Source organism: Myxine glutinosa, chromosome 5, assembly GCF_964187855.1.
Source record: "Myxine glutinosa chromosome 5, kmMyxGlut1.1, whole genome shotgun sequence".
In the NCBI taxonomy this organism is placed as follows: Eukaryota; Metazoa; Chordata; class Myxini; order Myxiniformes; family Myxinidae; genus Myxine; species Myxine glutinosa.
The window spans coordinates 38,128,767-38,141,891 of NC_136265.1; the positions used below are offsets into that span (position 1 = coordinate 38,128,767).

The 13,125-nt window shown below is 42.1% G+C and overlaps 1 protein-coding gene across 6 annotated transcripts in view; it reads left to right on the forward strand.

The window, feature by feature from the left end:
- LOC137428660 (uncharacterized) overlaps positions 1-3,600 on the forward strand; it is a 43,333-nt gene extending 39,733 nt beyond the window's left edge. For 2 of the 6 annotated variants that reach the window (XM_068118565.2, XM_078777925.1), the window contains exon 12: positions 3,007-3,600. In XM_068118565.2, the coding sequence (XP_067974666.2) occupies positions 3,007-3,084 (78 nt within the window). In that variant the 3' untranslated portion in view covers positions 3,085-3,600. Of the gene's footprint in view, positions 1-2,668 lie in introns of all 6 variants that reach the window. The other 4 variants (XM_078777924.1, XM_078777927.1, XM_078777923.1 and 1 more) reach the window with 2 other exon arrangements.
- The last annotated feature ends 9,525 nt before the right edge of the window (positions 3,601-13,125 follow it).

Consider the following 13,125-nt stretch of genomic DNA (forward strand, 5'->3'; position numbering starts at 1 on the left):
CAACCCGAAAACATAATGCCTCCGGCGACTTCGTCGGCGGAGGCATAAAAATCATTATTTTATTTTGTGGTGCCACATGGCAGTGATATGCAATATGGGAGAGCTTTACCGATACTATATGATGGATAGATTGTAACAAATTATTTAATAATATTATGGGTGATAGTAATTTGTATTTATATTACTGGCCATGAACAAGACTTACAGGGTATTTACATGTTTGTACCGGTAGTAATTCCTGCTACAGGAAACACCCTGCAATCCATGCTTACAGAAAACAGACTTTGTGGAACGCCGGCCACATTTTCCATCCGATCATCATGTACTTTGTTATAAGATTCTCCATAGGTAGGCGCTCTTATGTTGAAAGTTTTGTAACAATCGCTCAAGCAGTTGTGGAAAAAACCGATTTAAAATCGAATAAAGGTGAAAAAGTGAGGGCAGAAGAAAATAAGCGTGATAGCAGAAGAAAAACTAGAACGGCACTCTTGGACGTCACGACGTCGACTGATATGCCCCCGCCCACATTATTACATCATTATAATACTTGTAGCAAGTTTGATTTAAATCCATTCAGCTGTGCCCAAGTTAGCATATTTTTACCTGACATGACCTCTGAACTTTGACCTATTGACCCCAAAATCTAATCAGTTCATGTTTACATCATTATACATACCTGTACAAAGTTTTAATTTAAATCCCTTCAGCTGTTCACATGTTATCACATTTTTTTACCTGACATGACCTCTGAACTTTGACCTATTGACCCCAATGTTTAATCAGTTAATGTTTACATCATTATACATACCTCTACAAAGTTTTAATTTAAATCCCTTCAGCTGTTCACATTTTTACCTGACATGACCTCTGACCTTTGACCTATTGACCCCAATATTTAATCAGTTCATGTTTACATCATTATACATACCTGTACAAAGTTTTAATTTAAATCACTTCAGCTGTTCACATGTTATCACTTTTTTTTTACCTGACGTGACCTCTGACCTTTGACCTATTGCCCCCAATATTTAATCAGTTAATGTTTACATCATTATACATAACTGTACCAAGTTTTAATTTAAATTCCTTCAGCTGTTCACAAGTTCTCACATTTTTTTTACCTGACATGATCTCTGAACTTTGACCTATTAACCCCAATATTTAATCAGTTAATGTTTACATTATACATACCTGTACAAAGTTTTAATTTAAATCCCTTCAGCTGTTCACAAGTTCTCACATTTTTACCTGACATGACCTGACCTTTGACCTATTGACCCCAATATTTAATCAGTTCATGTTTACATCATTATACATACCTGTACAAAGTTTTAATATAAATCACTTCAGCTGTTCACATATCACTTTTTTTTTTACCTGATGTGACCTCTGACCTTTGACCTATTGCCCCCAATATTTAATCAGTTAATGTTTACATCATTATACATAACTGTACCAAGTTTTAATTTAAATTCCTTCAGCTGTTCACAAGTTCTCACTTTTTTTTTTTACCTGACATGACCTCTGAACTTTGACCTATTGACCCCAATATTTAATCAGTTAATGTTTACATCATTATACATAACTGTACCAAGTTTTAATTTAAATTCCTTCAGCTGTTCACAAGTTCACTTTTTTTACCTGACGACCTCTGAACTTTGACCTATTGACCCCAATATTTAATCAGTTAATGTTTACATCATTATACATACCTGTACAAAGATTAATTTAAATCCCTTCAGCTGTTCACAACTTCTCACATTTTTACCTGACATGACCTGACCTTTGACCTATTGATCCCAATATTTAATCAGTTCATGTTTACATCATTATACATACCTGTACAAAGTTTTAATTTAAATCACTTCAGCTGTTCACATGTTATCACATTTTTTTTACCTGATGTGACCTCTGACCTTTGACCTATTGCCCCCAATATTTAATCAGTTAATGTTTACATCATTATACATAACTGTACCAAGTTTTAATTTAAATTCCTTCAGCTGTTCACAAGTTCTCACATTTTTTTTTACCTGACATGACCTCTGACCTTTGACCTCGGGACCTCCAAAAGCTAATCAGTTAATCTTTACATCATTATACATACCTGTACCGAGTTTGAATTATATCACTTCAGCCCTTCTCAAGTTATAGACATATTACAGACTTTTACCTTTGACCTCTTGACTCCAAAATCTACACAGTTCACCTTTACATCATTTTACATAAGTGTACCAAATTTGGTCAGAATCCCATCACTGGTTCACAGGTTATCGACCAATGGGCCATGGTACAGCCTGAAACATAGCCGATAAGAAACCAGACTCAGTGGCTGTTTTTGTCTCGTCTAACAGTCGTGTGTGTGTGTGTGTGTGTGTGTGTGTGTGTGTGTGTGTGTGTGTGTGTGTGTGTCATGTTTGTGTGTGTGTCTGTGACAGCTCCACTACAAAGCTTAGATCCTATTAAAAATTTTAAACAAGATTCAGTGACTATAAAATGGCGTGTGGACAACAGAGTGTTTCAACAGAATGCATTGTTACGTTTGCAGGGCCCATTGTTTTGATGGCCATTTGTCTATTACTTTACATGCCTGGGAATTGCATCCTATCCTGTGAACATTTCCAAACATACTTGTGCAATGTAATTTACATCACTGTTTGCCCATCAGGAATGAATTCATGATGACCTTGACCTTGTCCAGCTCGTCAAAAAAAGGAAAAAAAACTTTTCATTTTCACACGCAGTTTATGCAATTCACGCTTTCTTTGGTTTTGGAGAACATGAAAATTGCCCAAATGTGGGAGAGTTGGAGCATAGTGTTCCTCCCTTAAAGTTTCTTTGGTGTTGTGCATTTCTTTGTCTATGTTATGTAAAAAAAAAAAAAAAAAAAAAAAAAAAAAAAAAATGGTGACTCCTCAGCTGATCTATGCATCGTCCTCTCCATTTTCTTCCCCAACCTCCCTGCCTTCCACAACCTCCCCCCACCCCGACATTCATAACATGTAGATGGCCTCTTTGTCCCAATGGACGAGAAGAAAAAGGAAGAAAAACAAGGGAAGGAAAAAAAAATCTCACAAGAAATAGACAATCGATATCCCTCTTGAAACTCCGATTAAAGCACAAAAATAGATGTCACATTCAAACTGCGTCACACTTGGTCATGCGTGCGGCACAAGCAACATAGGACGTGGACGGTCTCACCTTTTCAAACGTCTGTGTCGTTCCAGGGACAGAAGACGTGATGCTTCCTGCCGTTTGCTTTATTTCTGTTGCCATTTTCCTCATCGTTTTCTCTGCCATTGCATGGCACACCTGGCAGTAGGTTTCCTTTTATCCCGAGTCCATAAGAAATAATCAATTGAGATGCAAGACAGGTCAGGCAAACCACCACGGGAAATACAACTGTTGCTTTCCCTAGGTACGTGCTAAATATTACTCTTCGACATTTAGATTTTGATAAAATTCACAAGTCAAGCTGGAATCAGCCCTTTGTATATGTAAAAATAATGGGGTCCTCACTGCCCATGGTAGAACCAATGGCAAGGCCTGTGTTCTGTATGTTAAAATTATGTTTTCACTCATTAAACATGATTTGCTGCACCTGTAACTGACCCTCTTAAGAAATAATAGATGGTATCGTCGCTATTGAAAGCAGTTTTTTTTCTTTAACCTAATTAATTCATACATTTCTGCCCGACTTGTGAGGCACAGCAACTTCTAAAAGAAAAGTGTTCCCCTATTTTGGGGGTGGCGCTTTATCAGTGCTGACAAATGTCTGGAACCTGGCAAAGAGATTTGAAGTCGCCCAAAAGGTTCCCCGAGAGGCATTGTCGTGAATTTGACAATGAAGGGTCACCAATCAAATAGAAATGTTTACATAGCCTAATGCTCAGAGAAGCACACAGATATCACGCATAGACAAACACTGAGACAACATTGGATTAAGTTTCAACAACCAGAGTTTGAAGGAAGTGACGTCACTTCCCAGAGCACTCTGGGTAGCATTGATGCCATGTTTTATGCTTTGGTACGACTTGGCCGGTTTAGGTTTCAACCGACTTCTACCGACTGCTCTCCGGCCTTGCTCCCCAGCTCTCTCTGTGCTCTGTCCCCCAAATATTCCTACAGGACACACAAGATCTGCCTGCAACCCTCTTATGGTTAAACTGCCAAAATCAAAACTCTCTGCTCACCTTCACTCTTTCATTCCTCTTTTCTCCCGCCTCTGGAACAAACTCCCTCACTCCCTTCAATCCCACTCCTCCCTCCAGGTCTTTAAAACAGCTGTTCACCACCATCTCTTGTCTTCCCCCATCGAAAACCATGATCTTTTCTACCCCCGTTAATTCACCCCACATCCATTTTTTTGAAATTCCGACTTCTTTCCTGGAAGTCCTAGCAGTGTCCATGTGTTTTATGCCTCTCCCACCCGCCTACCCCCCCTTCCCATGCGTCATCCCACCCCCCCCTCTTCCCATGCCTCCTTCCACCCACCCCTCTTCCCATGCCTCCTCCCACCTACCCCCCCCCTTCCCATGCCTCCTTCCCCCACGCCCCCTTCCCATGCGCCTCCCCCAAGCCCCTTCCCCCCCCCCCCCCAAGCCCTCTCCCTCCCACAGATCTCCCTGCTCTCAAATGTTGTACTTGTGTGCTTCCCTCTCTCCCCATCTTGTGTCCCGCTCCCTTTATCTTATGTTTTATGTGTGTTTGTCTTTTTCTGATTAACGTTAGCTCTTACACGAGCCTCGATGTTGTATACAAAAAAACAAAAAAACAACCGCTGACCTCGCAGACTCGGAGCGGACACTTAACTATTATGCGGAATCTGGTTTGAAATGGTAGCTGCCAGAACCCTAATAATGCTGAGCATTATGCTACCATATTCAACCCATAACTCGGCAATTTCCAAGTTTTGTAGCAACAAGAGTATATGCCCTGGGTTGGCCCATTCGGTGCTCCCATCTGGCTACCAAGTCGTTTCATAATACTGTGACAAACTAGAGCTTCCAGGGAAGCAGAACTCAACTGAACTGACTGGACAAAACCAAGTTTGATCAAAATCCATAAATATTTGTGGACGTTAAAGTCTTGACGTCGTTTCGGAGCTGAGAACAATATGGCGGCCATTTTGTGACGGATCGGGTTGGAATGCAATAGCAACCTACCTTGTGTGGTAAGGGTTAAACATTCTAAGTTTGATCAAAATCTGTTAATATTTGTGGACGCTAGAGTGTTAACGTCGTTTTCATGACCAAAAACAAAATGGTCGCCTAAGTCCGCCATTTTTCAACGGATCGGGCTGAAATGTAATACCAACCTGGTCCTTGGGGTAAGGATGCTGCATGTCAAGTTTGATCAGAATCAGTTGATATTTGTGGACGCTGGAGTGTTAACGTCGAAAAGTTAACGGAAACGGACGCCGGAGGGTTCAGTATGTGATGAACTCAACTGGACATTAGTCCAGTTGAGTTAATAAAAATGAATGAGGTGCTGCTCTACCTGGTATGTCAACCAACCCATCCTTGCATCAAATTGTGGTCAAGATACTCCTATCCAAAATAGAAATGTATCAAATTGCCACATCGGGTTTTTATACAGTTGAAGGTACATCAAACATGGCCTTGACTTTTGTTTATAAAAGACAAGTGTAATGTATGTGGAGAATAATTGAGGGAATGGGCTGACCCTTGTGCACTGGCCCTTGAGCCGTCGTCCGAGTTGGATTCCCGACCCCACTATAAACTGTCAACTGAGTGTTTTGCACGCAGTCCATCGCATCAATGTGTGTCATTCATTAGGAGGAACATCAAGCTGAGTGCCCATCTGATAGTATTCGAAGGTTCATGTTGAAGACGCCATAGTCTTTCAAAAAATAGGATACTGTCTGCTTGTAGTCTGGACAAATTCTAAATTCCTGCCATAATCTACAGTGTGCATCGCATCAGCAACAACCGTCACTATATTAGGGAAGAATATTTGGCATTCTGATACCATCTTGGTCATTGACTGGGCATGGGAGTATCAACTGAATACAACTCACTGAATAAACCAGACAGGTACCGAGTTTAATGGGTCAAAACGTTGATGAGGACGGAGATCAGCTGTTGAACCAATCAGCACCTGTGCACACAAGTTTTCATGTTCTGTATTGAATCTAAAATGGGCTCCACACAATATTCTTGGGTAAAATGCCAAGGGCATAGAAAAGGCCCCTTTATATGGGATGTGCCATGTGGCAAAGTATAGAAAAGAAGGGACATTCCATAGTTTGTAGAAAATGCCAAACAATAGAAATAAGGGACATTCAAAAAAAATCTCGTGTGCATGCTGGACTACCCTTATGTTCTTAGGAGGAACCAAGTAATGCTCTAGAAATGTTCATATAAATGGGCACCTTACATATATCAGTTAAAATACATTTACTTCTTCATGTAGTTGTATGAATCAAATTTGCGCCCGTTTATATGAACATATCTAGAGCATTACTGGGTTCCTCCTATATTCCAAGTTTCAGCAAGTTTCAATGTATAGCCTTTGAGATATGAGCGCCAACACATTTTGGGCGGACGGACGGACGGACACCAACGTGAATTTGAGGGTTTTCTAAATAAAACTCAAGACTGCGGAAACGGACGTTGCTAAAATTTGGAACATATTACCTCAACGGACAAAGCATTTACTTCTGAAACTTGCAGCCGATTTGGTCCAGTAGAAGCCGAGAAACGTATTTTCAGTCCCCATGTTAAAGTTGCATACAGAGAAACCATCCCTTATAAAAAGGGAGAAGCGCCTTGCGCCTCCCTTTATAATGCGAAGCCTAATTCAAGTGTTTTCAGCAAATCGCAACTTACAAAAGTCAACTAAGTACTCTTCCGGTCGAGCTAGATAAACAAGGTACTCCATTTGTAGCCTTTTCTTTGAGAAAAGTCAAACCTTCGAAATGGGATTGGCAACATATGCCATGGGAAAAGCTTGGAACTGCAATGTTTATGATACACAAGGCACGGAGTGGAGTGTCTGCTCCACAATTATCTACCAAGTATGACAAGAAATAACACAGCAATGATGTGAATGTACACATCACACACAGTTTGTTCCGTTGCAAACAAGGCAAAGATGAAGACTTCCCAACAACAGCTGAGTCTGAATCTCCACAACCAACGGGCAAGCTATCAGTCTCAAATCTGAAGAAATGCACTTCTTGAACCACAACGAGATATTCCATTGCCAATAGCATGTTGGCGGGGCCATGCAGCCATTGCTGATGACACCCGGCACCACAAGCTCTCATGGAAGTTGCGACCTCAGTGCATAACCGCAGTTTGTGCTGAAGCCACGACTAACACTGCAGCATGTGCTTGTGAAGAAGACTTGTGAGCATCATACTATTAATTTGTAATTGGTCCCTGGCTTTGACACCAATACAATTTTATTATGGACCATAGGCATCAAAAATCTATATACTATTCTGCATAGGTGAGTTGTCTGTCTGTGAGGTTGTCTATCCATGGGAGTGGCTTCACCCGTTCTGGGAGAAAATAATGAATGATCGTTTTAAGGCCATTTTCCCTGCAACAGCGGGAGTTAGCCCTGCGGGCCCCATGACAATAATGGTTCCCTGTTTGAGGCAATGTTTTTACGGCCGGGTGCCCTTCCTGGCGCCAACCCTTGGTCACGCTCTTACGATGCGCAGGGATACGGTGTACCTATTCTAAACCGGGGTACACACCGGGATCATTCATCCCAGCAAGCTGGTACTCAATTTGCCGACCTCGGAAGGATGACAGGCTGAGTCAACCCCCCTGGTGTTAATTCAACGATCGACCGGGATTCAAACCCAGGATCCCAAGCTGGCATCCTAACCGCTAAGCCAACACCAGGCTGGGAGGAGCTTCAAAAAACAAATCTTCACCATTTTGTTTGTTCTGCATAGCTTTGATGCCTCTTTTGATAGGCTCGCAGTTTCTCTCGATCACAGTTTTATTTAAACTCTAATTCGAGATCCGATTTCATTTTTCACACTCGCTAAGATGGTTTTTGGACAAAACAACGGGAAGAAAATTGGATGAAAGTTACCGTTTATAGAACAAAATGCATTTTAAATGCAATGAAGACCTGTAACATAAAGTCCATTGAGACTCCTTCACGGCTTTATCTCGACTCTAATTCACCATCTGATTTCATTTTTCACATTCGCTAGGATGGTTTAAGTCTCCGTTTCAGCTGAAGATGAGAAAAATCAGCTAAATGTATTCTAAGAGCCATTTTGAATGTGTCTGGTAGGACGAGATGTGGGGACCGGGAAGGAGACGAGAGAACATTCCCTACTAGGACTTAATTATTTATATTATTACTTTGTTTAAGTCGAGTCAACTCTTTTCCCACCATGGAATTAAACAATACAGTACTTCAAAAATGTACATAATGTAAACCAACTATGGAATACAATATTTATGAATAACGTTTGGTTTTAGTCTATTTTTACTTTGTAAAGCGCAATGTTTTCGATACTTTCCAAGTTTAAAAATGAAGAAGAGTCAAGGCTGGTTCTCCACCCTCCATCTTCTCAAGTCAAGTTTAGGTAGAAGTTTCACTTTTCACCTTATGCTCCCTCCTTTCCCCTGTATGTGATCCTTTACCCCTCTCCCCTGTGTGCCATGCTCTCCCCTGTGCAGTGTGCACAGTGAGGGGTTGTAGAGGAGTGAGGGATTAGAGAGGAGCAAGGGATTGGACAGGAGTGAGGGATTGGACAAGAGTGAGTGGTTGGACAGGAGTGAGGGATTGGAGAGGAGTGTGGAAGGATGGGAGAGGAGTGTTGAGGGATTGGAAAGGAGTGTTGAGGGATTGGAAAGGAGTGTGGAAGGATTGGAGAGGAGTGTGGAAGGATTGGAGAGGAGAGGAGTGAGGGATTGGAGAGGAGAGGAGTGAGGGATTGGAGAGGAGAGGAGTGAGGGATTGGAGAGGAGTGTTGAGGGATTGGAGAGGAGTGTTGAGGGATTGGAGAGGATCGAGGGATTGGAGAGGATCGAGGGATTGGAGAGGATCGAGGGATTGGAGAGGATCGAGGGATTTGAGAGAATCGAGGGATTGGAGAGGATCGAGGGATTGGAGAGGACGGATGGGGAAGGAGATAGATGGGACAGGAGGGAGGAGTGAGGATGGAGAGAAGAGAGTGTGGGGTGCAGAGGAGTGAGGGGTCACATGTTCTGTGAAGTAAATAAATTGTGTAGATTACTTAATTTCTGGATCTGATGAATTGCCAGTAACCATTTTTGTAAAACCTAATATGAGAATAAGCAGCATATAAATTAAATGAAGATGTCCAAATGTCAGATGTCCATGCACGTGGGATTCCCACGGGTGCCCCACTAGTCTACATATATTGAACAGTTTCAAATGGAGCACCTCAGTGCCATTAGAGCATTTGCATTGCATTAGATGTGGCAATCAATGTGATTTGTTGCTCCCAGCTTGTCGGCTCGATGACAGAAGACGGCATTTGCATTTTTGCCTCCTCCATCCCTTACCCGTTTATATTCCAACAGGGATACAGAATCCGACACCTCTGATGACAGATGAAATTCAGAATAAAGACATGTTTTTTCTTCCCGAGACTGTCAAATATGGATGGTACTCTTTGTCAAAATGACAAAGAGCAAGTGTCGAAAGGGCCAAATTGGGCAAGAATAGAACTTCAAACCGAAAATCGAGACCAAAATGTGAATTCGCAATTTGCGAATACATATGAGGCCTGCTCGATAGCATGCCGTTTCCAAACCAGTTCAGATATCTGGATGCTATGTGTTCACATGAAGAGGGGAGATGCTTATGGGGCATCTGTGGAGACTAGCACAGACTGAGTCCCCAAGTGGGAGATGTATCATCCAACCGACTATATATCTTTGTTATGAAAAATAGGCCCAAGAGTTGGTAAAAGGCTTTTAGTTTTTAGCCGCGTCGCAGACGCTGGTCATAGAGTGCCCTCTGCTGTTGTTGTTGTTGTTCTTCTTCTTGTTCTTGCAGAGAAGACAAAACCTCAAAGCTCCACCCATTCTGGGAACCATAGCTCCACCCATTCTGGGAGAGGCCTCATATAAACAAATATCCACCATTTTATTAACTTGCATAGCTTTGAGGCCTGTTTTGTAGGCCCGTGGTGTCTTCCTCTCTCACAGTTTTATTTCAAATCAAATTCGATACATCATTTCATTTTTCACAGTCGCTAACATAGTTGTAGACTCGGTTGAAAAAAAACGGGAAGAAAATCCGATGAAAGTTGCCCTTTATAGAACGAAATGAATTCTCAAAGGCCTGTAACTTCAAGTCCATTGAGATTTTTTTTTTTTTTATCGCGGCATGGTCAGTCATACACTGCCCGAAATAAGACGGGAAAATGCCGAGATATATATATTTTGTTTAAATCGCGGCATGGTCAGTCATACACCGCCCAAAATAACAGACGGGGAAAATGCCGAGATATATTTAAAATTCGTCCATTTGATGACAATCGTCACGATGAAATATTTAATTTATACGTCGTCACAATAATGTGGAGAGAGGAGCATAGCTTCGTTCACGTGTCGCCACACACGGGAAATTGCCGAGATTTTTTTTTTTTTTAATCGCGGCATGGTCAGTCATACACTGCCTGAAATAACAGACGGGAAAATGCCGAGATATATTAAAAATTCGTCGCCACACACGGGAAATTGCCGAGATATATTTTCACTTTGCACAAAAACAAGTCAAGTGAATCCACTTGGATTCCGCCCAGGTTGGCACATGGAAATTATGATGTAGCATAATTATCATCTCGGGTCAAGATTTGAAATTATGCCATGGTTTTTGTAAAATTGCTACTAGTATTCACATTATGTACTTTCACCAAAACATACATCATCATAGAAACATACATAGAATTTGGGTCCTCTGGGTCATTTGGGTCCTCTGGGTCATTTGGGTCCTCTGGGTCATTTGGGTCATTTGGGTCCTCTGGGTCATTTGGGTCCTCTGGGTCATTTGGGTCCTCTGGGTCATTTGGGTCATTTGGGTCCTCTGGGTCATTTGGGTCCTCTGGGTCATTTGGGTCCTCTGGGTCATTTGGGTCCTCTGGGTCATTTGGGTCCTCTGGGTCATTTGGGTCCTCTGGGTCATTTGGGTCATTTGGGTCCTCTGGGTCATTTGGGTCCTCTGGGTCATTTGGGTCCTCTGGGTCCTCTGGGTCATTTGGGTCCTCTGGGTCATTTGGGTCATTTGGGTCCTCTGGGTCATTTGGGTCCTCTGGGTCATTTGGGTCCTCTGGGTCATTTGGGTCCTCTGGGTCATTTGGGTCCTCTGGGTCATTTGGGTCATTTGGGTCCTCTGGGTCATTTGGGTCCTCTGGGTCATTTGGGTCCTCTGGGTCATTTGGGTCCTCTGGGTGATTTGGGTCCTCTGGGTCATTTGGGTCCTCTGGGTCATTTGGGTCCTCTGGGTCATTTGGGTCCTCTGGGTCATTTGGGTCCTCTGGGTCATTTGGGTCCTCTGGGTCATTTGGGTCCTCTGGGTCATTTGGGTCATTTGGGTCCTCTGGGTCATTTGGGTCCTCTGGGTCCTCTGGGTCATTTGGGTCCTCTGGGTCATTTGGGTCATTTGGGTCCTCTGGGTCATTTGGGTCCTCTGGGTCATTTGGGTCCTCTGGGTCATTTGGGTCCTATATTCCTATCCTATAACATATATATCTCCTATAACCTATCCTATAAATATAGATTTGATGACGTCATGTTTACACATCTGAGCGACAGAAATGAGCGACAGAAATGAGCGACAGAAATGGGTGACAGAAACTAGCTTCACTTTTGAGCGCCCGAAATTCCCAGGCAAACGCTATAACGCACCAGGTTTACAACCTGTGCGTTAATAACATCAAGTAATCGAATCAATAGGAATGTCCTGTGCCTATAACATCGACGTTATAGGCACAGCTGCATCTAGGCATTGTGTAACATCGACGCGGCTTTTGTTTTAATTAAAACTTTTTGTACTTGTTTTTTCTTATGGAGCTACAAGCCGACTTAAAGTCTCATGTGTGTGTGCATTTGTGTGTGCCAGTCATATGTAGGAGACATAATCTCCCACCTATGCCTCGCTTCAGCTTTGTTAATTTTCAGTTTGAAACTGGAATAACGTGCAGCGACAATGAACAAGTAATAACAGTTGAAACCATTTTTATTGAAAACACATGTCAGAAAATTAATGGTATACTCTCCTTCTACCTCCTTCCACTTATCCTCAACTTCTTGCTGCTTGTTTTGTGCCGAGTCGAGCACAGTTCCGAAACGGGATAAATCCTGACAGAATACAGCCACCGGTTGCCCTCTTTCCTGATCAAAGCACAACACAATGCCGCAACTATTATTTCCTTTCTCCAAAGTGGTGAAAAGCATTAATGGGCCAAAGGAAGAGGGAAGAGTGACCGCGATGAAAGAACTGGGCGGGAGATGGGGGAAGAGTGTCCAACGATAAGCTGTTTTGGAAAGCCATTTAAGATGGAGGGCAGGATCAAAATTTATCGATACAAAAATAGTGTAACATCGGGATTAAAAAACTGCAAACACAATGCTATAGCTGATAGCTGAAACGCAATCGAACCTACATGACACCCCTGTTAAAATATATATGCATTTTCCCCTTACAGCGAGCGAACTACTACAAACTCTCAGCAAGTTTCAAAAAAGAAAGAAACGGGTGGGGGAGAGGGAGGGACGGGTGAATCTACAGAAAACACAAGTCCACTTTTGTCTGTTTCTCAAACTACTTATTTTCTAAGCCAACACTAAAACCATTCCATCTGCAGAAAGATATAATAGGCCGAAGGTGAAGAATCGTCAGCGGCAAAGAAACATTATTCAATCGCTAAAATAGATTTTGTAAAGCTTTCAAATGCGTCAAAATGGAACAAGAACAACATTTAGAACTAGAAATGTGAGCAGTGATTATCGGCTTTCTAACTTATTTGTAAGTTCACACGTTTGTGTCTTGTTTCTGCCATATTTCCCATGTTGACCGATCCATATAATTGAAAACCCGTGGAGGAAAATAAATTATTTTTTGGTAATCCCTTTGTTTGGCTAATCGTGCATGTCT